The sequence below is a fragment of the Cydia pomonella genome, chromosome 26 (genome assembly GCF_033807575.1).
Source record: "Cydia pomonella isolate Wapato2018A chromosome 26, ilCydPomo1, whole genome shotgun sequence".
Classification (NCBI taxonomy): Eukaryota; Metazoa; Arthropoda; class Insecta; order Lepidoptera; family Tortricidae; genus Cydia; species Cydia pomonella.
The window spans coordinates 11107303-11133829 of NC_084728.1; the positions used below are offsets into that span (position 1 = coordinate 11107303).

The 26527-nt window shown below is 41.6% G+C and overlaps 3 protein-coding genes across 5 annotated transcripts; 1 reads left to right on the forward strand and 2 right to left on the reverse strand.

The window, feature by feature from the left end:
- Positions 1-3245: 3245 nt before the first annotated feature.
- LOC133531867 (uncharacterized) lies at positions 3246-9395 on the reverse strand. Its single transcript, XM_061870263.1, has 5 exons — positions 8792-9395; positions 6806-7051; positions 5177-5277; positions 4107-4308; positions 3246-3517 (listed from the first exon to the last, which is right to left on the reverse strand). The coding sequence occupies exons 1-5, from the start codon at positions 9008-9010 to the stop codon at positions 3311-3313; spliced, it is 975 nt and encodes a 324-aa protein (XP_061726247.1). The 5' UTR covers positions 9011-9395; the 3' UTR covers positions 3246-3310.
- LOC133531868 (serine/arginine repetitive matrix protein 2-like) lies at positions 9226-14046 on the reverse strand. The gene is made up of 5 exons (XM_061870264.1): positions 13973-14046; positions 12629-12766; positions 11500-11691; positions 9780-10071; positions 9226-9234 (listed from the first exon to the last, which is right to left on the reverse strand). Exons 2-5 carry the CDS (start codon positions 12733-12735, stop codon positions 9226-9228), a joined length of 600 nt encoding a protein of 199 aa, XP_061726248.1. The 5' UTR covers positions 12736-12766; positions 13973-14046.
- Positions 14047-14547: 501 nt separating this feature from the next.
- On the forward strand, positions 14548-25069 carry LOC133531923 (uncharacterized). 3 transcript variants are annotated; one of them, XM_061870352.1, is made up of 5 exons: positions 14548-14669; positions 17551-17653; positions 22400-22517; positions 24023-24152; positions 24998-25069. In XM_061870352.1, the coding sequence occupies exons 2-5, from the start codon at positions 17571-17573 to the stop codon at positions 25033-25035; spliced, it is 369 nt and encodes a 122-aa protein (XP_061726336.1). In that variant the 5' UTR covers positions 14548-14669; positions 17551-17570; the 3' UTR covers positions 25036-25069. The 3 variants fall into 3 exon arrangements, with proteins under 3 accessions (XP_061726336.1, XP_061726337.1, XP_061726335.1); XM_061870353.1 differs by lacking the exons at positions 14548-14669; positions 17551-17653 and adding an exon at positions 20193-20461 and having other exon boundaries at positions 24023-24201; XM_061870351.1 differs by lacking the exons at positions 14548-14669; positions 17551-17653 and adding an exon at positions 20195-20461.
- Positions 25070-26527: the final 1458 nt, after the last annotated feature.

A 26527-nucleotide genomic window follows, 5' to 3' on the forward strand; every position in this document is an offset into this window, starting at 1 on the left:
ACTTATGTGTGGAGTGAAGTTTCTATGCTTACTTATTTCTGTAATAAATAAATTTCAAGTTTCCAAAACATTTGCAATTTTTCCTGAAATTTCCAAGAACTTTTTAAACTTTCCGCAACGCAGATCTGTATGTTTTGCGGAGTTTATATTTTTGTACTAAAGTGAATACTAATTTTTTATTTGAACTTGACAAAAAAAATCGTCATCATTTTGTACAGAAATGTGTCTCTGACCACGCTAAATTTGCACCACCTCGGCAGTAATAGCACTTTGCATGAAAACTTAGCGTGGTCAGACTCTAATGCCGAGCTGAGCATATTTGCAGTAACTACATATTAATTTACTGCAAAGTGGTGCCATCTACTCGAGCATAAGCCAAAGGTATGGCGGCATATTTCGAGCGATGTTAACAACTTTAATAAAAATATTTAATAATTATATCAACCTTAGCTGTGCCCATTGGTTTGATTGTTTTGAATTTTTAATGATTATAAGAGTTATCAGCATTTAAACATGTGTATTTCGCTTCTTATTCTTATAATAATCAATAAATCGAAAGAAAAGAAAGAGGCATAGCTATGGTTAACATACATCAAATTATGTAAAAACGTTTTTCATAGTGTCAACATCCAGAGAGGAAAAGGGGACTACTATTGTATGCAGAAGGCCTCCTTTCCTCTTCACTCGTAATATTTTTCCGCCAGCCGAGTCTCCATATTCAAACACTAACAATCGATTAAATGTCTATTATTGGTACTTAGTTTGAAATCTGGATCCAACTATTATGAAATTGATGGACGATACAAATATTCCGTGCATTTTTAGAATAGTTTTACTTTATTTTATTGTGACCCAGTAAGGACCAGTGTTGGCCGAACGTGCAAATGACCAATACAAATTGAACCGTAACGTAGCCCGTAACGGACGGTCACTTTTTTTTTTAATGGCTATTGGTCACTTGCATTAACGTTCGGCCAACACTGGTAAGGACCATATATGTAGGTATCTGTATATAACACTACACACACTACTACACTGATTGCTCAATAAATATTAACATTAAAAATGGATCTGAAAAACTCTGTGGCTTTATTTTATTTTATATATTATACCTTATGTATATTTACACGGTTTTTTTTAAGTCGAGGAAATAGTTGAATTTCAAGGGTGCCTTCCTGAGCTTAAATTAAGTAACTTTCTCAAAGAATACACGGTATTTTTTTTTAAAGTCCCTTAATATCAAGGGTGTATTCCTGAGCTTAAATTAAGTAACTTTCACAAAGAAACCGGTATTCTAATTAACTCCATTGTGGAGATAATCGATATCTGATAAGGCCCCTACGACTGTGTACACTTACCTTAGCGTTTATTTTGCTAATAAAGGCAAGCACCATCTCAGACAATCGATATTTGAAATGTTATTGATATATCATAGTTTTCAATTGTTTGGTGGATTTAAACATAATGCCCGTGTTACAGCAACGATATTGTTATAAAATTGTTATAAAAAAGTGTTATAAAAAACACAAAAAGTGTTATAAAATTAACAATGGCATTCAGTTTCCTTAAATGTACTTAGCCATACCCTGAAGTTAACGGAGTTTAAAAAAACACTGTGTATAATTAATTACCTATATACATTGGGCTGGTCACGTCTGCCGAATGCCGAATGAGTTGTGGGGCAAAGTCACTACAGAGTGGGAGCCCGAAAACTCGAATCGGGGATCTGGCAGACCTCACCGGCGCTGGCGGGATGAAATGGACTCCTGCTTGAAGGAGTGGCCAGACATAGCACTGGACAGAGATCAGTGGAGAGATTGGGGTGAGGCCTTTGCCCAGCAGTGGGACACGACAGGCTCCAAATAATAATAATACATAGTACAGGGTGGGCAAATAAGAAGTATACTTTTTGTTTTTAAATTTTAACCATATTAAGTTCAAATATTATTAAGAATTGATTTAAAAATATATTGTTCAGGGTTGGCAAATACATGCGGAACATAATGTCTGATATATCTCCACCACTAACAGCAGGCAAATTTCAGCCCTTATAATCGCAATTTTCAGCATATTTTCGCTCATTTTCGGCGTTATCTTAGTATTTTTGTGTGGGAGAGTCGGTTTTAACTATTTTAATTTCATCAGCTCGTCAGCATAGATACATAAGTTTAGATAGCCCCACATAAATAAGTCAGGAGCAGCAAAATTTGCACTGCACTGTCACTGTTTCTCGAAATTAATCGAGCAAACAACGTGTTTTAAACAGCACAAACATTTGAGAAAAAATTGTTTGTTGCTACAGATAGACATTCGGCAGAAATTATCTTCGGTACACGAGTGCTATGCAACTCAAAACTAAAATGAACGGAAGAAAAATATTTAGGGCTAAATATTGTGATTGCAAAAAAATATTTTAGGTCTTAATTGGGGTTTAAACAATAGTGACAGTAATCAAATTTGACACATACAATCTCTGGGATCCATGTTAATTAACGTTCCTTAAAATTCGAGCTTTGGGGACCACGAGGATTAGGCGCCATTATGAGAAGCAAATATGTAGAAGTGTATGAGTGCTAAACCTAGATTCAGCAACTATTTTCTATAACACGATGCATTTTTTCGCAAAGATATAGCACTTTTTCGTGTAGAATTTAATAAGCTTTAATGTATTCTAACATTTGACGACCGGTTTAGCCTAGTGGGTAGTGACCCTGCCTACGAAGCTGATGGTCCCGGGTTCAGTTCGGCTACAAGACACCATTGTTTACTCTTCGCTGATGACATATCAGTCTGTAGTTATATCATGTGACCATATTCAATGGTATATGATAAATTGATAATTTCAATAATTTGCAACCTAACCTGACAATAACCAATTAACTATATACAATTTTATATTCTGTCGACCAAAAAAGAATAATATTATTGTTGGCTTGCGGCGATCGGCAATGTAATATTGAGTAAGAGTTAGATAATTAAATATAGAGAGCGTGCATGAACTATAGGAGGCAGCACACTGCACAGGAGCCGTCAGATTTTTGGCGCGAGGCGTAAATGTGATGTTTATTGTTCCAATGTAGCCCATAAGATGGCAGAACCTACTATGCACAAGAAAACACGTGACGTGTAAATTTACATGTTTATTGTTCCGATTCAGCCCAAAAGATGGCACACCCTCGAACGCGCACGGTCTCTTTAGTACTTTTCTTTATACGCAGTAATATTTAATCAAACTGTTCAAAGACTAGTGTGAAATCAATTTAATTTACTTTACAAAGGTACAACACAGGACATTACAATAAAATTAAGTTCACTCGCGCACCGGATTGAGCTGCGCGACATAGCGACGCGCGACCAACCAATAGCAACGGCACAGCGCGCACAGCGACGGCGATCTGGAGCCTTTGCCCGAGCCTTGACTCGAGCCTTTAGAGCTTGAGTCTCTGCCCGAGTCCGGGGAGTCCGAACTCGAGCGGCGCGTTACGCGGGCTTCGAGGCGTTTCGCTTGCTGGTACAACTGGAAATATACATAAGGCATCCTATAGATGAATAGTAATCACGGGTCGGGTACCTATAGAGGGCCTAACCAAGATGATAATCTAGACTTATATTGCCGGACACGGACCGTGATTACCTTTAGTTTAGTTTTCGAGCTCCCGATATTTCGACGCAGTTACATGCATCTTGTTCACTTATAAGTAAGTATACTTACTGGTGAGGCCACAGAAAACCGCCTAGGGGTTGGTCTATGGGTGTGACGCAGCGACCCAAAGTGGATCTTGGCCTCCGACAGAAGACCGCCATGCTTCTCTGTCCAAAGCCGTTTTTGTCCAGTCGACGGCGCCGAGTTTGCTAAGGTCTTTTTGCCATCTTTTTGCACTTCGTCTCTCCAGCGGTACCTAAGGCGTACAGATGGAACATCTTGTTCACGGGTAACTGAAAACTAACCGTCTGTAACCGTAATGCTAGTGAAACTAACCGTGAATCATCCAAAACTGTTAAAGATCGTTACTATACGAGGTGTTATTCTTGCTCGCCGGTTCGCTTTCCCACTCGCTCGCCGACATCTCTCTCGCACCTGTGTCCGGAATGCTTGGAGCACTCACCCGCACGGGATCGTCGAGGTGGAACCGCCCAGGCATGCCCTTCTCGCTCGCCGGTTCGCTGTCCCGCTCGCTCGCCGACGTCTCTTTCGCACCTGTGTCCGGGATGCTCGGAGCACTCACCCGCACGGGATCGTCGAGGTGGAACCGCCCGGGCATCCCCTTCTCGCTCGCCGGTTTGCTGTCTCGCTCGTCGCGCACCACGCTGCCGACACGTTAAGTACAAATTCAATTTAAGGCTAAGTATAATTAAAGATCGATACAATGCGCGGTGTTTTGCATTTTGCACACCCGCCCTCCCCACACACATACACTAGCGCGTCAGCATCTAGTCAGCGCTGTGGAAAATGGCGTCGCTGCTCAGTTGCGCCAACGTTGCGTCGAGCAGCAGTCATAGAGTTGACTAGACGCCGACGCTCGGGAGACGCTAGTGAGGGATGTCGCTTTCGCAGTCGGCGGTGTTATCGCTAAAGCTAGCTAGCTTTATGGTGATGGTACACGGTAACGATTATCGTCACGACAAAGCAGTGGTCCAAAATATATGAGATTACCACTGGTATACGTACTCGTGGATGGTAACGATAGATCGTGGACGATATCGTCGCCGATTCTCCATAAGTATACCCCCCGCAGCTTTGAAAATTATCCAAAATTTCCCGCCATTAAAATAACTTGTGCATAACCAATAAAAGTTGTGATTTGGTATTAGAGTATTTGAGGTAACGTCAAACTGCGCGCTGTACAGTTGAGTCGCTCGCGGCACAATACAAGTGGGGTCAGGCTTCTAAAGTTATTCTAGTTGTGGATGCTAGACCTCTCGGTGACGACGTTGATCCTCGGCGGCGGCGTCGATGACGGTGCGGTTATCTAGACAGTGGCGGGGCAAGACCAAAATGTTATGTGATGATTTTATGATATGTGTAATTTTATGAGGCCCTCTGGTGGCGCAAGAAATAACGAACATGTTTACGTTGTGTCCGAGATATACTTATTTGAGGTGCGAGGCCGCAGGCGGTGGCCCACGTCGCCGCCTCTGGATCTAGACCTCAAGTCCTACACGGTTCGTCAGTTACCTCTCGGTGACGACGTTGATCCGCGGCGTAGGTGGGATATCGACGGCGGCCGCGGCGACTATGATGGTGCGGTTGTGGTCGGTCTCCGTCTTCTGCCGCGCCTGTCACACCACACGTGTATATTATGTGTACTTTTGATTTAGTCTGATATTATGTAGACTCAGACCAAGTTAACTCTGCAGCGATTTTTATAGCACAGCCGCGCAAGTGTTATTTTAAACGTCAAACTTTTATCACGTATATACATAATCAATACCAAGGATACGCAACGCGTGCGAGACAAATTGCCACAGCACAGAAAGAGAAGACTCGGAAGTTACAGTAAGCGGCAGAAATAAAATTAACTGAGTCCCCCTGTAAACAAGTTTATATGCAGAAGTAGCATTAACATCTGATATATTTTACTGTATGTTCTTTTTTCCTTCGAACTTTGAGACCTCAATTATTCTGGGCGCTAATGAACTAAGTGTTTCCGAACCTAGGGTCTATTTTAATGGCTTCTATGTATTTTCATTTTCAATTGTGTTTTTGTTTTTTTCTCACTTTGTACGCATGTGTGTGTGCGTCAGTGTTAGCATTTTTTTTTTAATATACTTTGTAATTACATGTGAGTTCCTGTAATTGGCTCTCTGTATTAATCTTGTTATCCTATTGTAAGTTTAAAGCTGTTGGTTCTCCTGAACATAAATAAATAAATAAATAAATAAGTAGGGGGGGGGGTCGGTTATCTCTGCAGCTTATACTGTACATTGACTTAAAATGTCCTAAATTTCTAAAAGAATAATATTATACCTACTCTGATTCCGTTAACGTTTCGTCTGTATTTTATAAGAACATTATTTAGCAATCTCTTTGCATTTTTTTGAAAACAGATTTTGAAAGAAGCGATTCATGATTTTCCACCTTTTTTATACTACGTCGGTGGCATACAAGCATACGGCCCGCCTGATGGTAAGCAGTCTCCGTAGCCTATGTACGCCTGCAACTCCAGAGGAGTTACATGCGCGTTGCCGACCCTAGCAGCTCTGGCAACCTTATACTCACCGGCAGGAACACAACACTATGAGTAGGGTATGACCTAACTCTGAATGTGGTGTTACAGGATTCAATACATTTTCCGTGAAGCAAAAAATTATAATTTGCCTGCTTTGAGCACAGTTTTCTCTATAATAAACTCTCTACTACATAATTCCTGATAATTCATTTTGTCAGATATTATTGGATTAGAAATTCAAATATATTTTATATGTTGGGCCATCTAAAATCGAATGAACAGAAAGCCTCCCTAGGCTCCGTAACACAAAATAAGTAGCCGGAAGTTGCTATCGCAGTTTTAATCAAAATAGTTCATCTTAAATGTGAGCGATGCTACCTGTACAATAGGGAAACTACCTACATGGTAAATATAAAATATCTGAAAAATTATATGACGAAATATAATTGTAATTTTAGCCTTACACCTGTAAACTTGTTACTTTATAAAATTGAGTTCTAGTAATGCATAAAACTGTTACCTAAATCATACTTGGAGAAAAAGTGCCTTCTCATTATGACTTACCATTTCCAATGGTATAAAAGTCAACCCATGATGCCTGTACCTATGTGAAAATGAAGTTCAGAAGTCCGTACCCCGTGTTGCGGAGAGTCAGTGCCCACAACCTTGTCCGACACTGTGACCGAGGAGTCCCCGCGGGCGGTGCCCCGGGCGCCGGGCGCCAGCGAGGCGGTGCCCAGGGCGCCGGTCGCCAGCGAGGCGGTGCCCAGGGCGCCGGGCGCCAGCGCGCCGGCGGCGCCCGGCGAGCGGCGGGCCACGAACAGGCGGTTCAGTTCGTCCAGCTTCGACATTATGATCTTGTATGTTCTGCACTCCGAAGTCTGCAATACACCTTCGTATTACCTACTTTAACTTAAAGTGTGATAAATTATAATTAACAAGTAGGTTCGCAATTATATTATAGTATTAACGTGTTGTTAAAAGACTAGTCTTGAAGACTTTGACACCTTAAAGACTCTCAAACCTTGAAGGTTCAAGCTTTGAAGCGTTGAAGGTTTAAGCTCGAAAACGATTCAGAACCTTTAAGACTCAAGTTTTTTTATGAGCTCTTAAGAGTAAGTCTTTAAGGCTTCATATAGAGCTCAAGCTTTAAAAACTCGGGCCTATTGAAAGCTCAAGCCCCTCGAACCTCGCAGACCGAGCTCAAACAATGAGCGTTCTAGGCAGAAAGTATTATTGTGTTTTTTTTTAACGGAAAAGTACGAGGGTGGATTGAAAAATTCGCGGCCTGAATATTAAAAACAAAACCGAGGTTTTTTAATTTATTTTGATTTTTCTACATAGTCCCCCCGTCGAGTTGAATGCACTTGTTCCATCTGGATTCCAGAGCCATTACACCACTTTTGAAGAAGCTTTCCTCGAGACCTTCAAAATAGGCATCCACCTCAGCTTGGACCTCGGCGTTGCTTGAAAATTTCATACCACCCATATGTTTTTTTTTTTAATTGGGGAACAGATGAAAGTCCGATGGTGCTAAATCGGGTGAATAGGGTGGGTGGGGCAATAATTCAAACCCACATTTGGCAATCTCCGCCATCGATTTTAGTGACGTGTGAACACGTGCATTGTCCTGGTGGAAGATAACTTTCTTTGTCAACATTCCAGGTCTTTTTATCTTCAGAGCCTCGCGTAATCTGCGTAATAGTCGGAATTTATATTTTTTCCTCTCTGGAGATAGTCAACCATTATTATTCCCTTTGCATCCCAGAAAACAGATGCGATGACTTTATTGGCCGACAAAATTGCTTTAGCTTTTTTGGGAGGCGGAGATCCAGGACGAACCCACTGCTTCGATTGCTGTTTGGTCTCTGGTGTATAGTAGTGGACCCACGTCTCGTCCATAGTTACAATTCTGTCCAAAAAGTCTTGAGTATTGGCTTCATACAGGTCTAGACATTCACGTGAATTAGTACGGCGAGCGATTTTTTGTTCCACTGAAAGAATCCTCGGGACTCATCTCGCCGACACCTTGGAAAAACCTAATTCGTTGACTATAATATTTTGAGTTCTTTCATAAGAGATGCCTACGATGTCAGCTATTTCCCGCACCTTTAATCGCCGGTCTTTCATTAACATTTCACATATAATTGCCACATTGTCCGTGTTAGTCACCGTTGTTGGCCTCCCGGGACGAGGGTCATCTGCGATACTATCACGTCCACGCTTGAATTCAGCTGCCCATTTTTTCCATCGTATATGATGGACAGGATTGCCCTAATGTACTTTGCATATCATCATAAATTTGCTTCGGTGTCAATCTTTTTTTATACAGGTATTTAATCACAGCACGCTGCTCTTATTTCTCCATTTTCACGATATCTACCGACACGTAACTTTAAATATGCCGTAAAATTGCTTTTAAATATAGACGCCAATTGAAATTTCGCGGGAAGACAGTTGAAGAATGACAGTTCAAAATGGCGGCAGAAAAAAGAATTTTTTTTTTTTTAATTGACCAGGCCGCGAATTTTTCTATCAACCCTCGTATGAGCGAAATGCATGATAACTATCATATGTCATTCTGTTGTCTGTGTACATTGGAATGGTTTGTATAAAACTACCCGTCGTTTCAGCGCATCGACGCTGCTACTAGACGACGAGAACTCGGTGGACTCGCTCGACGTCCGCCCGCTCTCTTGTCCGCGGCGTTCGCCTCGCTCGTTCCGCTTATCGGTGCGTCGCTCGCGCTCGCTGGGCCGTCCTTTGCGGCGCTCGCTGCGCTCGCTACGTCGCTCGCTGCGTCGCTCGCTGGCCCCCGAGCGGGCTTGTAGCTCGCACATTTGCGCGACGCGAGCTATCTGCGCCTAAATGAAGAATAGCCAAATTTTGTCATTTGTAATAATTGTAATCTTATCTATAAAAATACTCGTAAGTTACGACTTGTAATATCAGATCTATCGATCCCAAAAACTATTACCACTGGTTTCACTGCACAAACTATTGCGCTAAAGAACCAGTTGGGTCACAAATAAATGGATAATGGGTACCTACCTGCTTATACACTCTTACACGGAAAATTATTGATTTTCCTCTTCAGTTATATCAGGTAAAAAAAGCGTCCAAGTGCGAGTCGGACTCGCCCATGACGGGTTCCGTACCATTTATGACGTATTAAAAAAACTACTTACTAGATCTCGTTCAAACCAATTTTCGGTGGAAGTTTGCATGGTATACATATCATATATATTTTTTTAGTTTTATCATGCTGTTATTTTAGAAGTTACAGAGGGGGGGGGGGGGGGGGGGGGGTACACATTTTACCACTTTGCAAGTATCTCTCGCGCAAACTAATCAGTTTAGAATTTTGAGTTTCAGTTCTAAGTATGGGGAACCCCCAAAATGTATTGTTTTTTTTTCTATTTTTGTGTGAAAATCTTAATGCGGTTCATAGAATACATCTACTTACCAAGTTTGAACAGTATAGTTTTTATAGTTTCGGAAAAAAGTGGCTGTGACATAAACGGACAGACAGACGGACATGACGAATCCATAAGGGTACCGTTATTTGGCTACGGAACCCTTAAAAGCACATTTATTAAAAAAACTTGCCTGCTGATCGCGCAACGCACGCTCCAACGACTCGCGGAAGCTACTCCTGGACTCTGACGAGCGGCGCGCCTCGCTGCCGCTCTTGCCTCGTCGTGCCTCGCCGCTCTTGCCTCGCCTCGCCTCGCCGCTGTTGCTTCGCCGCGCCTGGCCGCTCTTGGCTTGCCGCGCCTCGCCGCTGTTGCCTCGTCGAGCCTCGCCGCTCTTGCCTCGCCGAATTGCTCCGCCGCCGCTCTTGTTGCTCCGCCGCGGCACCTCGGTGTCGTTCTTGCTGACAGTGTCTGCTCTATGTCGTCTGTATGGGAGCAAACTAGTGTAAGGCACAGGAGCAATTTCATATTTTCTTGGTATAACTTTAGATTCTAAACTACAATGGGGTCCCCATATTGCTAATCTCTCGAATAGACTGAGTTCTGCAGCTTTTGCAGTGAGCAAGATCCGTCAGTTAACAGACGTGAAAACAGCTCGATTAGTTTACTTTAGTTACTTTCATAGCATTATGTCATATGGTATTTTACTATGGGGCAGTGCTTCAGAGATAAATACCATTTTTGTTCTGCAGAAGAGGGCTATTCGTGCAATATATAAAATGTACCATAGAGACACACTTAGAGATAAGTTTAAGGACATTAACATAATGACAGTGCACTGTCAATATATTTATGAGAATATTCTGCATGTACATAAAAACATTGACATTTTTAAGAAAAACTGTGAAATACATAATATTAATACTAGAAATAAGCATAAGCTCGCAGTACCCTTCACTAGGCTCCATAAAATTAAGAAATCATTCATGGGTAATTGTGTAAGATTTTACAATAAACTTCCTAATATTATAACTGAATTGTCTGTTAGTAAATTTAAAAATTATGTAAAACGTAAGCTTATCTCTAAAGCCTATTATAGCACACAAGACTACATGAATGATGAAACACCGTGGGATTAAGTGTGATTGTAAAGAATGAATTATTTATTGTTATGTTATTAATGATGAAATTGATAATTCAATGTATATATATACCGTATTATTTGACATTTAGATTTTATTCTAGAAAGGTTCTAGACTAGTATTTTTATACAATTTTGATGTTTCCTTTTGTGAAATTCTTATTATTAAGTTTACCATATCTATAATAGTACAATGTTTTTTTTAGAACAATAATAACTGCATCAATAAATTGCTCTGATATTTAGATTAAGATGATATTTGTAAAATTTGACGATTTAAAAGTGCTTGTTGCTAGGCCTATTTGAATAAAGAATATTTTGACTTGACTTGACTATTTCAATTAAAATGTATTTATTGAATACATCAAATGGTCCAAAAAATTGTTAGCTTAGTAACTGTTAGTAGCAATGTGGGTAAGCTAATTAAATGTTTAGTAATTTATAAACAAAAGTGACTTTGTCCGTTGATTCATTGCCCAATAATAGAAGACAATCTAGCAATTTAGCTAGCATGGTTAGAATTTATATTGAATTGCAGACTTTGCAGAGCCTGAATCATGGTCCCTCAATAAATTCAGATATTCCACGACCATAAGGATTTCTTCCATACTAAAAGACGGATCCGTAGACAAAGCCTGAATCTAAACAGGCTCAAAATTTCTGAAAAATAAGTGCGTTAGTCTCTCGAGTTTCCCGGCTGGGTGTGGCAGTTTAACGACTTACACGCGGACGAAGTAAAGGCTGGGTTTCTGGGACATAAGAATAGATCTACCTTTGCTGGCGGCTAGCCCGTCGGTAGCTGGTGTCGGACAGGCCGGAGTCGTGCGAGAAGCGCTTGTCCGACGGCCCGGATGGCCCGGACGGCTCGGACGGCTCGGAGGCCTCGGAGCCCGAGCTGGAGTCCCCGGGCGGGCTGGCGGGCCGCCCCACCGCGCCCGCGTCAACCACCAGCCCAGAGCTGCTTCTGCAACCGTGATGAAATAAGTTTTAGTCGTAAAATTCTATTTTAACACAAGCTTATTTTGCTGATTGTACTTTTCTTTACACCAACTAGGTAATACTTATTCCAGATGTGGCCGTATTGTAGGCAGCATACGAATATTGTATTGTCATTGTCACCCAATCCAAGACACAGTTCCACAGCAATTCTTGCTTTGCGGCAGCCGCATCGCGCCCCAAACCCAAAGAAAGTTATTTTTTAATGTCCATCTTCATCCATCCATATTTCATTGAATATTCTATAAATATTATATATATTTATTTGATATTTCTGAATAAACTAAAAAAAAATATTGATCCAAGCGAATAATTGTACAAGATCTTTTTATACAAAAATGTATGTAATTAAATTACTTATTATGTTATTATGTACCAAAACATTTTTTGCTACGGGTCACCATTTACGACATAACCTACATGTTCCTCTGCGGACGGGCCGCGTACCGCGCATGTAGCGGTCCAGTTCCAGGATGTGTCGGTGCTCAATGGGTCCTCCGACCACGACGATGAGAGCGTCATGGTGAAGTAACACGAGCATGTCACGAACTCTGTCAACAAGGTAATAGAACCCACATGTTCCTCTGCGGACGGCGCGCGGGCTGAGTTCCACGTATGTAGTGGCCCAGGTCCAGGATGTCGGGGCCCGGAGCGTCTTCCGACCACGAGGAAGAGCCCGTCATGGTGACGTCACTCGAGTATGTCACTAACGCTGTCAACAAGGTGCTAAAACCCACATGATCCTAAGCGGACGGCGCGCGGGTCGGGTACCGCGCATACTGTAGCGGTCCAGGTCCAGGATGTCAGCGCCCGGAGGGTCCTCCGACCACAACGATGAAGCCGTCATGGTGAAATCAAACGAGCATGTCACGAACTCTATCAACAAGGTACCTAATAGAACTCACATGTTCCTCTGCGGACGGCGCGCGGGCCGAGTTCCACGCATGTAGCGGTCCAGGTCCAGGATGTCGGCGCCCGGAGCGTCCTCGGACCACGAGGATGAGCCCGTCATGGTGACGTGTCACACGTGCATGTCACGAACGCTGTCAAAAAAGCCAAACTCGAGTCTGGGTAGATTTAGATTCATAAGTGCTTTATAATTAGGCGATGCGAGAACTCGCTTGCAAGTTTCATTACTTTGCAGGATTTGATCGGTCGGCTGAATTGGTTGTAACCTCAATAGTCCGCAATGTATAGTCTGGCAAACACAACTTGTCAGTCAATTAGAACCAGGAAACCCAAGTACTTTTGGGTGCTAGCGTAAGACAAAGACAGTGTGATTATTTCCGTCTATGTTTAAAATAAGACAGTCCTGGGTCAAACTAATAACTAAACTCGTATATATTCGAGTTCGCGCGCTTTCTTAGCCTTTTGAACGCCAAGAAGTCGTCGTAACTTATCGTGCCCACAGCGCCAAGGACAACTATAGGTGTTATGGCGGACGCTGTCATATTAACCTTTACACTTTCAATTAAGGTTTACATTAGCTCTCTTGCGCCCGGGAGCGTGGCGTTTGAGTGATGTTTGTGTTTGTGACATAAAGCGTTCATTAAATGAACCCTTGGAGTTGGCGCAAGATTTGAACTGAACTGTCCAAATGGTCATACAAAATCCATGCCAAGTTTTATTGAATCAACTTATATCCTAAATTACTAAAAAGATAATTCCTGAAATGCTCATTTTAGAATTGATCACTTCATGATATAGTCCGATTAGGTTTGACTTTTTCATGATGTGGCCAATGGATCATTTCATGAAATGATTGGCACATCATGAAATGATCAATTCTAAAATCTTGCCACGATAACTACACATATTGGTATATTAACTATGTTCAACGCAATAGATCCATTTCATAAGACTAAAGAGCAATTGCCATCACCATTTTTAATGTTACATATCTTTGTATCATATGTGTTCGCGACTGGGATAAACACCAAGATTGCATTTATGTTATATAAATTATCACTAAATTACCTACCTAGTAATATTATGTGAAACTGATCGTTCAAGGGAGCGTGAAGCATCTCAGTTTCAGCTTAGGCAAAATGCTTTCGTATTACCTACCTATGTCTGTCTAGCTGTTCTCCTCTAATACAAGTCGCATTTCTCATCTCAACCGATTGTCATGAAATTTTGTAAGGTTTAAGGAAATTCGATTACATCGTTTGTTTTTTTGAAAAACTTTCAAAATGGTGGAGTCTGAAGGGTTCGCGAGGTCTACAGCTCACAGATACACTAGTACTTACATTGTTGTATTGAATTAAGAGCCGTGTGAAGAGCTGGGAGGCCTGGGGCGCCGCATGCTGCTCGGGGCTGGCAGACTGTCACCGGTGGCAGATTGTCAACTTACGATCTGTCAGCACGACTGACTGTGAAGGTTTAGGGCCAGGTTTAACCAAACAGTTCCGACCACCACAGATCATTGCAAGGAAAATTAAAATTTGAACGATTTACGAAAAAAATTAGTTTCCGTAGAATTCACGTAGATAAAGTATAAGAGCCTAAGGACACAATGTACAAGTATTGGATAGCTAATTAACGAATAAAGTATATAATTAAAGTCCAAACTACATCACGGCTTTGGATCTGAGCGTAGTACATCGCATGACGAATGCTAAGAATTTTAACCACACTTATTTATAAAGCAGCTTAATTTTAGCCTGTGCAATAAACCTCTTTATAAAACCAGACCGTCCAATAACTTTTTACTATTCTCTGTTCTCACTGGCCACTAATCGCCGTCAAGAAATTCAACCTTTCCTTGAAGTATCTTCTGAAGTGACATAAAAACAAAAGAATTTCGGCCATCACGCCCGTCGGGCATAAATACTGCAAATTTTAACCGTAAATAAAAACCGGAAAATGAACCAGGACAGGTAAAACGGCAGCAAAATGAATCGGTCGGGGCTCCTGCTCTGGTGGCTACTCTTCATAATCTTCGGAGTAAGTTTTATTCACTTTCGTATGTGTATACTAGTCATGGGTACAGCAGTCGTGGCGTTTAGTCCCAGACCCAGACATGAAAACTTGCCAAAGCAAAGCAAATTTTACATTGTCAAAATAAAGATTGAAATTAGAATGTAATGTGACCTTCTTATAGGTCTCTGGGCAGCTAGAGGATATAGATACTGTTCTTGAAGAATGAAACGCAACTGAGAAATGCGGTCTAAATCCTAATTGAATACGGAAATACTAAATTGATATAATACTTAAATCAGGAAGTCAGTAATACAATCAAATATGACATGTTCTTTGAGTCATAAACAATTTATCCCAAGGCCTATTTATTATTTTTATTTATAAATATACTTTACAGACACGCTATTTGGAAAGGATTTCCAGGGAAGGTCAGCTGTCCAAAAAGCAGCTTGACACAGCAGACTGGAAATCTTTTTAGTAACTAACGTGATAAGTTGTTATTGTTTTTTAAGGCTTTAAGCTATTCTATCTAAGAATGTTATCAATTCTGTTATATTATTTCGAAAACTACGGAAACTAAACCTATAACTCAAATATCAGAACCAAACTAATTCGTTAGAAGTTTATCCATTGTTTACAGGTTTAGGCACATTTAAGGTAAAAGGCTGTTTGTTTGTGTGATGATGCAGACGAAATAATGTTGTTACATATAGATAGCTATTTGATACCGACTTCTACGTTTTGGCCTGGTTGTTCGCAGATAGTGAGCCAGGCCCGGGGCTGCAGCCCCTGCTGCTGTCCCTGCTGCCGTTCCGAGTGCCGCCGCGGCTGCGTATAGGTATCGCACCGTAAGCTGAGGCCATGCACGTCAGTTTACTTACCTCAACTTAAATTGCGAGACCTATATGCAGTGGCGGACTAGGCTTTAGATATGTCAATGAGTTCGTTAAGGCAGTGGTGGGGGCCGTAGTATTTGATAATCTACTAAGGTAATCCGCCACTGCCTATAGGAGCGCAAAATCGGCAACCTTAAAAAGCTAGACTAAACCTTTCCAACCGGAAAATTGAGATTTGCAGCCTTTGCCAAGTATTAAAACTTATGTTTAACTGTGATCATCCGCACGATCATAACGGACCGGTTGGACAGGGCTATGCTGGATCAAGACTTAAAATATAATTTGGGTGTATTGTATCTCCGTCGCGTAGCACCGACGTCTCGGAAACCCATATACGGCTTGTACCGAACAAAACTGTAAATTTAAAACAGCTGGTATTTTGTTCCTAAGCAAGATGATTACGGCTTTCTTACCGCGGTAAAAACCCTAAAGTCTCACCGACCCCTTAGGTACCATCAAGCATCTGATGATGGAGCTAGGATGTGGATAGTGGTACGTACGCTCCACACCTGATCCCTCGAATTACGCGTGAAGAGTTAACATACACATAGACAATTTTGATAATATAGGTAGTAAACACCCCTATAATGGAACAGGCACCAGTAACGGGATGGTACAGACAAATCCTGTCAAACAAGTATTTACCATCAGTTTTTAATTGCTCGCAACATTTTACCATAAACAAGAGCCAAAGAGCTGCTTAAGGTCAATTTTTCATTGATATCAGTTTGAAAATTAATGGCGCCACACATCCCATGACTGGAACAAAAAACCATAGTTTTAATTGGTTAATACCTAATATTGAAACCAATTGCAGTAGCTTTCATTAAATACATAGAAAAGGACGAATTGGGCATTCAACTTTTAAAGCATAAAGCGGTAAAATTTTTACATATGTCGGTGAAATATGAAAAATACTCCAGATTTTCTCTTAAATGTCCCATGATTGGTGCCCTTATACCTATTGAAATTTTTTGAAGTTTTACTGGTAGCTCAGCGGCGATGGTGCAATGATTTCGAATTTTGTAAGGTTACCGGGGAAGCTTTTCCGCTCACATTTTTTAGTCGACAATAGCTCCAGAACGGAAAGCTTCATCAGTCATCCTACGTGTATTTATTTATAATCAAAGAGAATTTAAAATAGAGGTGTATTGTCAGAGAAAATTTTGTAGCCACATACATTTACTTTCATCTTTCAACACATGATTAACACTTTTAGAACGCCATTTTACTTTGATCCTTATTATTTTACTGGTATGTGTTAAATATCAAAAAGTGGCGCCACATAATAGATCAAAGGCTAAAGGTATGGCGGCATCGTTTCGAGGCGCCATAACTTCGAGCAACACCGGCTTCCGACACGTCCTAAGCGATATCTCACCGTACAAAATCGTTCTGCCATTTTTTGCGGGGGGAAACGTGCACACAGTCGCACTTCTCACTCACTACATACAAAATCCAATCTGTAATGACGACACAAATACATAGAAAATGACACACGTCAAAGACAAATCTTGCACACCTCGATCTCTTTTTGTGTACGGACGAGTCACAACATGCACTGCCATAGGGTACAGTTCTACCTATGCTTCGGCAGAGGGGAAATAGTACGAATGCAGTTTCCCTTCCCGGCGTTGCTCGAAGCACCATAACCTTTAGGTTGTGTCCGGAAGATGGCGCCTCTTTTTGATATTTAACACATCAGTCAAAGAATAAGGATCACAGTCGAATGGCGTTTAATTTTTTTTTTAATCATATGTCGAAACATGGCAGTAAATTTATGTGGCTACACAGTTATCTTTGACAATACACCTCTATTTCAAATTATCTTTGTAAATAACTCTTGTTTTCTATGAAGTAGAACTTCTGATGATGATGATTATTATAATGATGGAACACCGGATGGCGAAGTCGGATTTATTTTTGGGAATGACTCATATGATTGTTTCTATTGTCATTTGTCCATCTGGGACAAATGGGAATACACCCGATGGCCTGGTTGTTCACAGATAGTCAGCCAAGCGTGGGGATGTTGCAACTGCTGCTGTCGCTGCTGCCGCATGTGCTGCATGCCGGCGTGCCGCCGCGGCTGCTCCCAATAGGTATCGCATCGTAAGTTGAGGCCACGCAGCACGTCAAACTGTTTTTTATTTCTTTGTCTGTGTGTGTATTACACTAACCTCAACTTGTTGCGAGACCTATAAGCAGTGGCGGATTAGAGTGTAGATGTGTTATTAAGTTTAGGCAGTGGTGGGAGCCGCAGCATTTGCTACAACTGCTAAGGTGATCCGCCACTGCCTATAGGAGCGCAAAATTGGCAACCCGAATTGGGGGGAGGTAAAGCCTGACTAGTTATACCTATATGATCACGCGCCATATTGTGGAATTTCATTAGAACTAGATTTTACATACTAAACTGAACTGTCATCCTATACATGAGAATAACAGCGCACTCTTGACAACGATCATATATATTTCTGAGGGCTAAGCACGGTCGCATTTTTATCGCCTGTTAGCTATGTCTGTCACATTCTAACAGGTATGTAAGTGCGAAAGTGACAGGCATAGTGACAAATGATAAAAATTGCATCCATGCTGCCACCGCAGGTCTGGCTTTATTCATCGCAAATCAAACGACATATTAGTAGGTATATTCACCAGGTAGGTAGGTAGGTAGGCACATTACGGGTACATAGGTATTAATAATCGTCAATAATACGACACGCAAAACTAGCACACACTACTACTGTGCCGTGTGGGAGTTTCCGAAATTGCGAAATTTCTACATGGAATTTAGATTCCATTTGTATAGGAATCTAAATTTTCCATTATCAAAATGAAAGTTTCCTTTTTCAACCCCCACGCAAAAAGGGGCGTATACGTTTGACGTCAATGTCTGTCTGTTTGTGGCGTCGTAGCTCTCAAACGGATGGACTGATATCGATGCCGTTTTTTACGTGAAAGCGAGTACCTTTGCGGTGGTTCTTAGATATTTTTTGATAAAAATTGATCCAGCAGTTTGAAGAGTCTCTTTTTCAAAATGATGTAAGGCATTTCTGACATACATTGCGTAATAGGGGGTTTTTAAATTATTTAATTTAATAGTTATTTCCCGCAGGGATCGGAACCGGTTTTTTGCAAAAACATCGAAATAACCATATATTTCGGTTTATTTTATACTCTAAATGTAGGACTCAGTTGTGTTTTCAGATAACGAGTTCGTATTATTAGATTGCCCAATTAGAAATGAAGTAATTAACAAAGAACGAAAAAATACCGTTTTCGTTCCCATACAAAAAATACCGGTTTCCGATCCCTGATTTCCCGTGACATTTTCCTGAAACTACCGAGAACTTTTACAATTTTCTGGAAACATTCCGCAACTGCAACGCAGCTTTCATAATCACAACATTTGGATGTGTCCGAAGATACCTTTTGATAGACGTCATCGCGCCATGTACAAGTAGAGATTTTTCACATTTTGCTGGAAACGAAACCTGCGTGAAAAGTTGTAAACGTCGAAAATTAAAAGGTAAACAATAAATTTGTGACAGATCCTTTATGTTTAGTCGCAAATTGCGGGATCTTTCTCTTTTACTCCAATGAAGGCGTAATTAGAGTGACAGAGAAAGATGCCCCCAATACGCGTCGAAGTAATTTTCGTTCGTAGGCTATCGTGGGTTCAGCCTTTGGCTTTGCGAGGCTCCGGATGGCAGATTTTTGTAAGGCCCTTTTATAAGTATAGGATTTTTGTTAGTAATGGGAAGGCTGTATTAGGGTAATGTCTCGTGGCCAGTCTAAAGGCCAAGCTTCAGGAGAACAGAGCTCAGTCATGAACCAAATAACCAATGGCCATATGTGTAAAAAGCGAGGCCGAAAGTCGAGCTCTACTTAAGATCTCAGCCTCCATTGCGTTGCGGACCATACGTGATCCAAAAAAGGGCAGGACACAAGTGCACATGGTCGTGTTGTCGTCTTGAGGGGAACCTCATCATGACGGCACGCCCCGAAACCCCCAGGGTCGAGGGGGGACGTGCCGGGGATCACAGCCGGCTGTGGACAGCGGGGATCGGTGCAGATTGGTACCGTAAAATTTACAGTGACACTTTCGTGTGTTTTACGACTATGAGTATATAAAGATGGTTTTATTGTCTATTAAACGTCCTGTATATACGTTTTATCCTATTTTATTTCATGAAAGCATCATATCAATACACGATGTATTGTTGTGTTGGTGGCCTCTTAAGTTGCGATGCAATACCTATCCTAGACCTAGAACTTTGTACCCTCACTTTAAAAAAATCTTTATTATTATTTTAAGAGGACAGTGCGCGCCCGCTGCGCCATACAAACGTAGTCCCCATTTTTCTCACTGGATATGATCATTATGGAAAATATGTACAATTTATTGTTTAGTAAATTAACCATTTCTACTTATGGCCCTTCGTTTGATTTATTTCTTGATTATTTAAATCTCCTATGTATTTTTTTGCAGTAGGGTAAACCGTCTATTACTGGCCACCTTCCAATTACTGGCCACCTTATACTAAAATAATAATTTTATTTATTTATTTACACCATTCAAGTAAACTAAATAACTATCGTTCTGATGATTAACTTAGATTGTGTGATTATTAAACAGAATCCCTTTTAGTATAAGGTGGCCAGTAATTGGAGGGTTGCCAGTAATAGACGGTTTACCCTACTTACCTACTCAAAAACCAACATTTGGTGAAGTGCAAGTGCTGATGAAAACTGTAATGATGGCATACGGCCAAGTCGGATTTATTGAGTGTACTACGATTTGGAGGTTGTTGCAGATTGTCAGCCAAGCATGGGCATGTTGCTCCTGCTGCTGCCCCTGCTGCCAGCGATGCTGCCATATGAGCTGCCGCCGCACCTGCGTATAGGTATCGCATCGTAAGTTGAGGCCACGCAACCAAACATCTCCATTTTTAATTATTTATTTGCCTGTGTGTGAATTACATCACCTCAACTTGTTGCGAGACCTATATGCTGTGGCGGATTAAATTTAAGCTTCGTTAATGGGTTCGTTGAGGCAGTGGTGGGGTCCGTGGCATTGGCTACATCTGCTGAGGTAATCCGCCACTGCCTATAGGAGAGGCATTCCATAAATATATCTACGGTAGAAGTACTAGTGCTCGACGCTGCACTAGTCACCGACATAGGCACTTTATTTCATGGAAATATAGGTTAAATTTGAACAACGAAGATTTTTCTGTATTCGAATTTAATCCTTGTCACTTTGACATAAAGTGCCCATGTCGAGTACTAGTGCAGCGTCGAGCACTAGCACTTCTACCTTACTTAGTCGGAAACGTGACGCGTATGGCAGCTATCTTTATAACACGAAGAAATTTATTAAAACATACATTTATACTCGGGTCTGTTGCGTTTTTATTTTGTTACCTTTATTTCCGACGAATTGACACAGTTTTCACTGGTCGCGGTCTGAAGAAATTGGTATAGTATTGAGAGGTCGCTTGGTCAGGATAAAAACAAAACATCAAATTTATATCAACCATGTACTTTCCGTCATTCCTTTAATTATAGTTTTACAATCATAGTTGTATCCATCAATCCTTATTTAACTTAATCGGTAATAGGAACAGTATTTCTCAAGACATCCGTCTCATTCCGAGGTTACCAACAGAATGCCTTGTTCAGGTACTCGCTTGTGTTTTTAAAGGCGGCTGTTCCCGTCAATCTACCCCGTCAGTCGATCCGCTGGACAAGTCACGTGATAGACCACGTGACTTGTCCAAAGTCAATTGACTATCACTTATTAAATAAAATATTATTAATGATTGATTATAAATCTGTAAAATGCCAAATGTTACCTTACAATAATATATACATATATATCGTTTAATTTACAGTTAAATTATCATGCCAAATATCGGCTTCTTAGGTTTATCAGAAATGTTAAAAAATACCGTCACATACCCGACATTTTTTGGAATTCCCCCGTTTCGCAACTTAATTGGCAATATAACCCTGGGAATATGTAGGGCTGCCAGGTCCGAATTCTTATTTTTCTGGACAACGGCACTCGTCTCTCGGTCTTATTTTCAATATAGGTATGTCTAAATGTCATGGCTAGAAATTAATACGTTCCTAAAAATTGTGGGTTCTGGGGAGATTTTAGTAATTTTCAAGTTAATTGGTTCATGTTTTTTTTAATGGATTTATAGGTTATTTTATTTTTTGAAAACTGCGAAAGACAGCATGAGCGGCTTTTATACTGTGTTTTTTTTATACGACTTCGGTGGCAAACAAGCATACAGCCCGCCTGATGGTAAGAAGTCTCCTTAGCCTATGGACGCCTGCAACTCCAGAGGAGTTAACACTCCTCACCCTCGTTGAGCTCTGGCAACCTTACTCACCGGCAGGAACACATAGGTCTAGTGTTATATGGCTGCTGTTTTCCGTAAGGTGGAGGTACTTGCCCAGTTTAGCTCTGCTCTAGATCTGGAATGACATCCACTGTGATGTGTCCTACCACACACATACACACACACACACACACACACACACACACACACAAAATGTCATTCACAGTGCCCATACGTAGTTTAAGGACAAATCCGGGTCCAGCACACGGACAGAATGATTGTCATAGTAACAAGGTACGAAACGGTACAGAAATCAAATTCCATACTGTACTTGGAAATTTATGCGGTAAAATTTCTTGTAATACGTAATTAGTGCCTGATTTTTAGAACCACATGCTTATTTCTGTATAGTTCTTTCTAATTTTATAAACAAACTATCCTGTCCGAATATTACTGCTTGTCTGTTTTACCTGTTACAATATTTTTTTCTCTTTGTCCGCAGATTATCAGCCAAGCCTACGGCTGCAGCACTTGCTGCCGCAGAAAAGCCTGTCGTCCTCCTCGCTGCCCCGGTGGCTGCAAGCCCAAGTACTGGTGACCGCCTGAACCATACCCTCATGGTAAGTCACCATCACCATACCCTCCCACCGCCCACTACATGATACGTCCTCGCTGCCCCGGCGGCTGCAAGCCCAAGTACCTACTGGTGACCGCCTGTACCATACCCTAATGGTAAAGTCACCATCACGATACTCTCCCACCACCCACCTCATGATACGTCCTCGCTGCCCCGGTGGCTGCAAGCCCAAGTACTGGTGACCACCTGTACCATGTCCTCATGGCAAGTCACCATCACCATACTCTCCCACCACCCACCACATGATACGTCCTCGCTGCCCCGGTGGCTGCAAGCCCAAGTACTGGTGACCACCTGTACCATGTCCTCATGGCAAGTCACCATCACCATACTCTCCCACCACCCACCACATGATACATCCTCGCTGCCCCGGTGGCAGCGAGCCCTAGTACCTACTGATGACGGCCTGTACCATACCCTAATGGTAAAGTCACCATCACGATACTCTCCCACCATTCATCTCATGATACGTCCTCGCTGCCCCGGAGGCTGCAAGTCCAAGTACTGGTGACCGCCTGTACCATACCCTCATGGTAAGTCACCATCACCATACTCTCCCACCACTCATCTCATGATACGTCCTCGTTGCCCCGGCGGCTGCGAGCCCAAGTACTGGTGACCGCCCGAACAATACCCTCATGGTACGTCACCATCACCACACCCTCCCACCACCCACCACATGATACGTCCTCGCTGCCCCGGCGGCTGCTAACCCAAGTAACGAAAGAAAGAAGTCCACATAAAGAGTTTATGCCAAGTGTCTCGAGAGTTCTTTTTACTGGGGGGCCTTTCTATACGTATTTCGTAACCTACGTGGTCCTTCGTTAATAACCTATCTGACCCAACTTCCTTCGGTTCTATGATATTCGTCAGATTGAGACAAAATAAAACACGTTCAGGCCAGTGTCCTATATGTGGTTATGGTATTTAACAAAGGTCAAATCGGGATTCAATGTGGCTCTGATCTGAGGGTCTGAGGCCTCGCAAGATGGTTCACAGTGGTACCATCTATAACAACGTAACAGTATTGCCGGAGTCATCCCTTACACGACTTTATGGACTTGCATTCCCTTACGGACTATAGAAGTAAATCACAATCAAAATTCAAATGAGTTTTTATTTGACATTGTTGTGAATTCCTGGTTGGAGTCTTTTTCTAACCTTAAGATAAGTGAACTATTACTAATTATTTAACTGCAATTTTGGTAAAAAGTTTAACCAAGGGCGCCAAAACTCAATCTCGCTCTACCCTGGTCGGGTGCTCGCGCCGGCGCTGTTACTAAGAATGTCTATCTCTTCGAGACAACGGGGAATGCCTTCATCGAAAAGTTGGAGGTAACTTAAATTTATTTATACGCGAGAAGTCCCGTTTTAGTAAGTAGGTAAATTGTAATGTGTAAGAATCGTGTAATTTTATTTTAATGGGCTAATAGTTGGGTGTTTTTACAGCAGCGACGTTGTTAAAATATTTAAATATAATTTCCGCAGCTCGGATGGCTCCTGGCGCGGCTGGCGTTCCTGCTGTGGCTGGCGCTGGCGGCGGCCGCCTGCAAGAAGACCCGCCTGGTGTGCCGCCCGGCGCCCGGCCAGCCGCCCGCCTGCCGACAGGGCGCCGTCGGTCAGTGTCTGCCTAACTAGGGCGTCATCCGCTACGTCACACTCACATGGTTAGGGGGGAGTGAACCGCGTGTGCCGCCCGGCCAGCCGCCCGCCTGTCGGCAGGGCATAGTTGGCCAGTAACGTGTCTAAAATGTAGGTTTAGAGGGTAGGAGAGAGGTGAAGAACATCGCGTGCCGCTATTCAACCCTTTAAACGCCAAGAACCCCGAAAGGCGTCGTTACTGTGTCCACAGCGCCAAGGACAACTGTACGTGTCATGACGTACGCTGTCAAAGTAACCTTCACACTTTCGAGTAAGGTTTACATTAGCTCGCTCGCGCCCGGGAGCTTGGCGTTTGATATTTGTGTTTATGACATAAAGCGTTCAAAAGGTTAATACGTTAGTTGCATGACATCAGGCGCATGCGCTAGATTGAACTGCTTACCATGACTTGCGTTAGTTGCGTTGTAGCGCTGGAGAATTGGCGTTGTTTGCACGGAATTTTCCACATTATTATTGTTAGCGGCAGCCGATTTAACCCTTTTCCAGGCCGCACTAATCTACAAGGTTTTCCCAAAAAAATCAAATATATTCCAATAAATCCAGCTTTGATGATTAAATTGAAGACAAGTCACATTTTCCGAAAGTGCTATCTAATTTGAACCTTAAATCGGATGGCTAAGGTTGAAATTCTATTAGCGCGTATATGGTCGATAAATCGTACTATGATGCCTGGAAAAGGGTTAATTAATTTTACTCCATAAGGGGCGTGTATAATTGCTTTAAGTATGACAGCGCAGCTAAGCGCCGGCTTTTTCACATATAATATAAATATGTTAATGTTGTGCTATTGTTGTTTTGCAGGCGCTGCCCGCCCCGCCGCTGATAATGTTCAAAAATGAATCACAAGTCAATAAACCGTACTGTTGAATAGTGTCCCAGCTTTTAATTCCAACCGACAAATTTGAAATAGGTTAACGGCACCAATCATGGGACATTTAAGGTGGTTCGATTTTCATACAAAAAACAATCGCTATTTATTAATTCATTACACAATATTATTACATAAATAGTTGCGCATCTATCTACTTTCGAATATTCATTTGCGCTAAATTAATAGAAAAACTTTGTTTCATATAGAAATCATGCAATAATCAACGTTATATTTTTATAAATTTTACTCATGTGTGTGTGACAAATGTCGTGTACAAATACATTGCGGCGTTGCCACTCCATGCATCGGCGCGACGTTGCGATGTTTGACGCGTTTTTAGCTGACTCTGTCGACACTGACACTCAGTGTGACCAGGCGTACGATAATTGTCGTACATGTACGATAATTTGGGCCCCGGTATGACGTAATGTTCCAAAGAGCATTATCGTACACTAAAGTACTACAATTTCAGCCCTTGGATGATGCCACCTTAAAAGTCTAGTAATTTGAAGCAAAATATCACACTTTCTCTCAGAAATAGGCTAAAATTAGTATCTTTTGGGTGTTCGGCTCCTTGGTGTAAGTTTAAAGTTTAAAATGTCACAATTTCCTGTATACCGTTTGAGTCTATCCCAAAAATACACAAACATAAACAGATTTTTTGCGCAATTTAGACGAAAATTGTCTTTTTTTTATTATTAATTGGAAGTTTAAGCTTATTTTGCAAGACATTTTTAGGGGCTGCCTTTTTGATTGGCGTACGATATTTTTTTCAACGGTACAATAATATTGACACTCAAGTACGATAATTCTCTTCCGCTCACCTGGCAACACTGCTGAAACTTGACAGGACCTGGGGGCCTACCGCGAAAACCTAAATTCGCAAATTGCGGGGATCTTTCTCTTTTACTCTCACTAAGACGTAATTAGAGTGACAGAGAAAAATGCCCGAAATTGACGAAATTCGATTTTCCCAGTAGCCGCCCTGGTGCTTGAGGTACTTGATAGAAAACAAAGCTGCCGCATGTTCTGAATTGTGATTTTATGTGTTTTTGGATTGAAAATGATAGCAACGTCTAAATCAAGTTACAAAAATCATCGATATTCTGGTCCGCGAAAAACCAGGAAAAGTGTAACTGTAATTAGAGTCTACAAAAATGACCAATTCATAGAAAATATGACCTAGAAACTAGTTCACTTTTATAAAACTCAATTTTGCCCGAGATTGTACTAAGGCGAATACCTAAGGGAGCTAAGTGTATTGATCTTGAATAATTAGTTGGCTAATACATATATGACTCCAACATGATATGGACATTTACATCATAACTATTATACCTAGTTGGTTACTAAGTTCTGTTACTCGATTTCTTTCTTTCTTCCTAGCGTTGTCCCAGCATATTGCCACGGCTCAATGGAGCTTGGGGTCCGCTTTGACAACTAATCCCAAGATTTGGCGT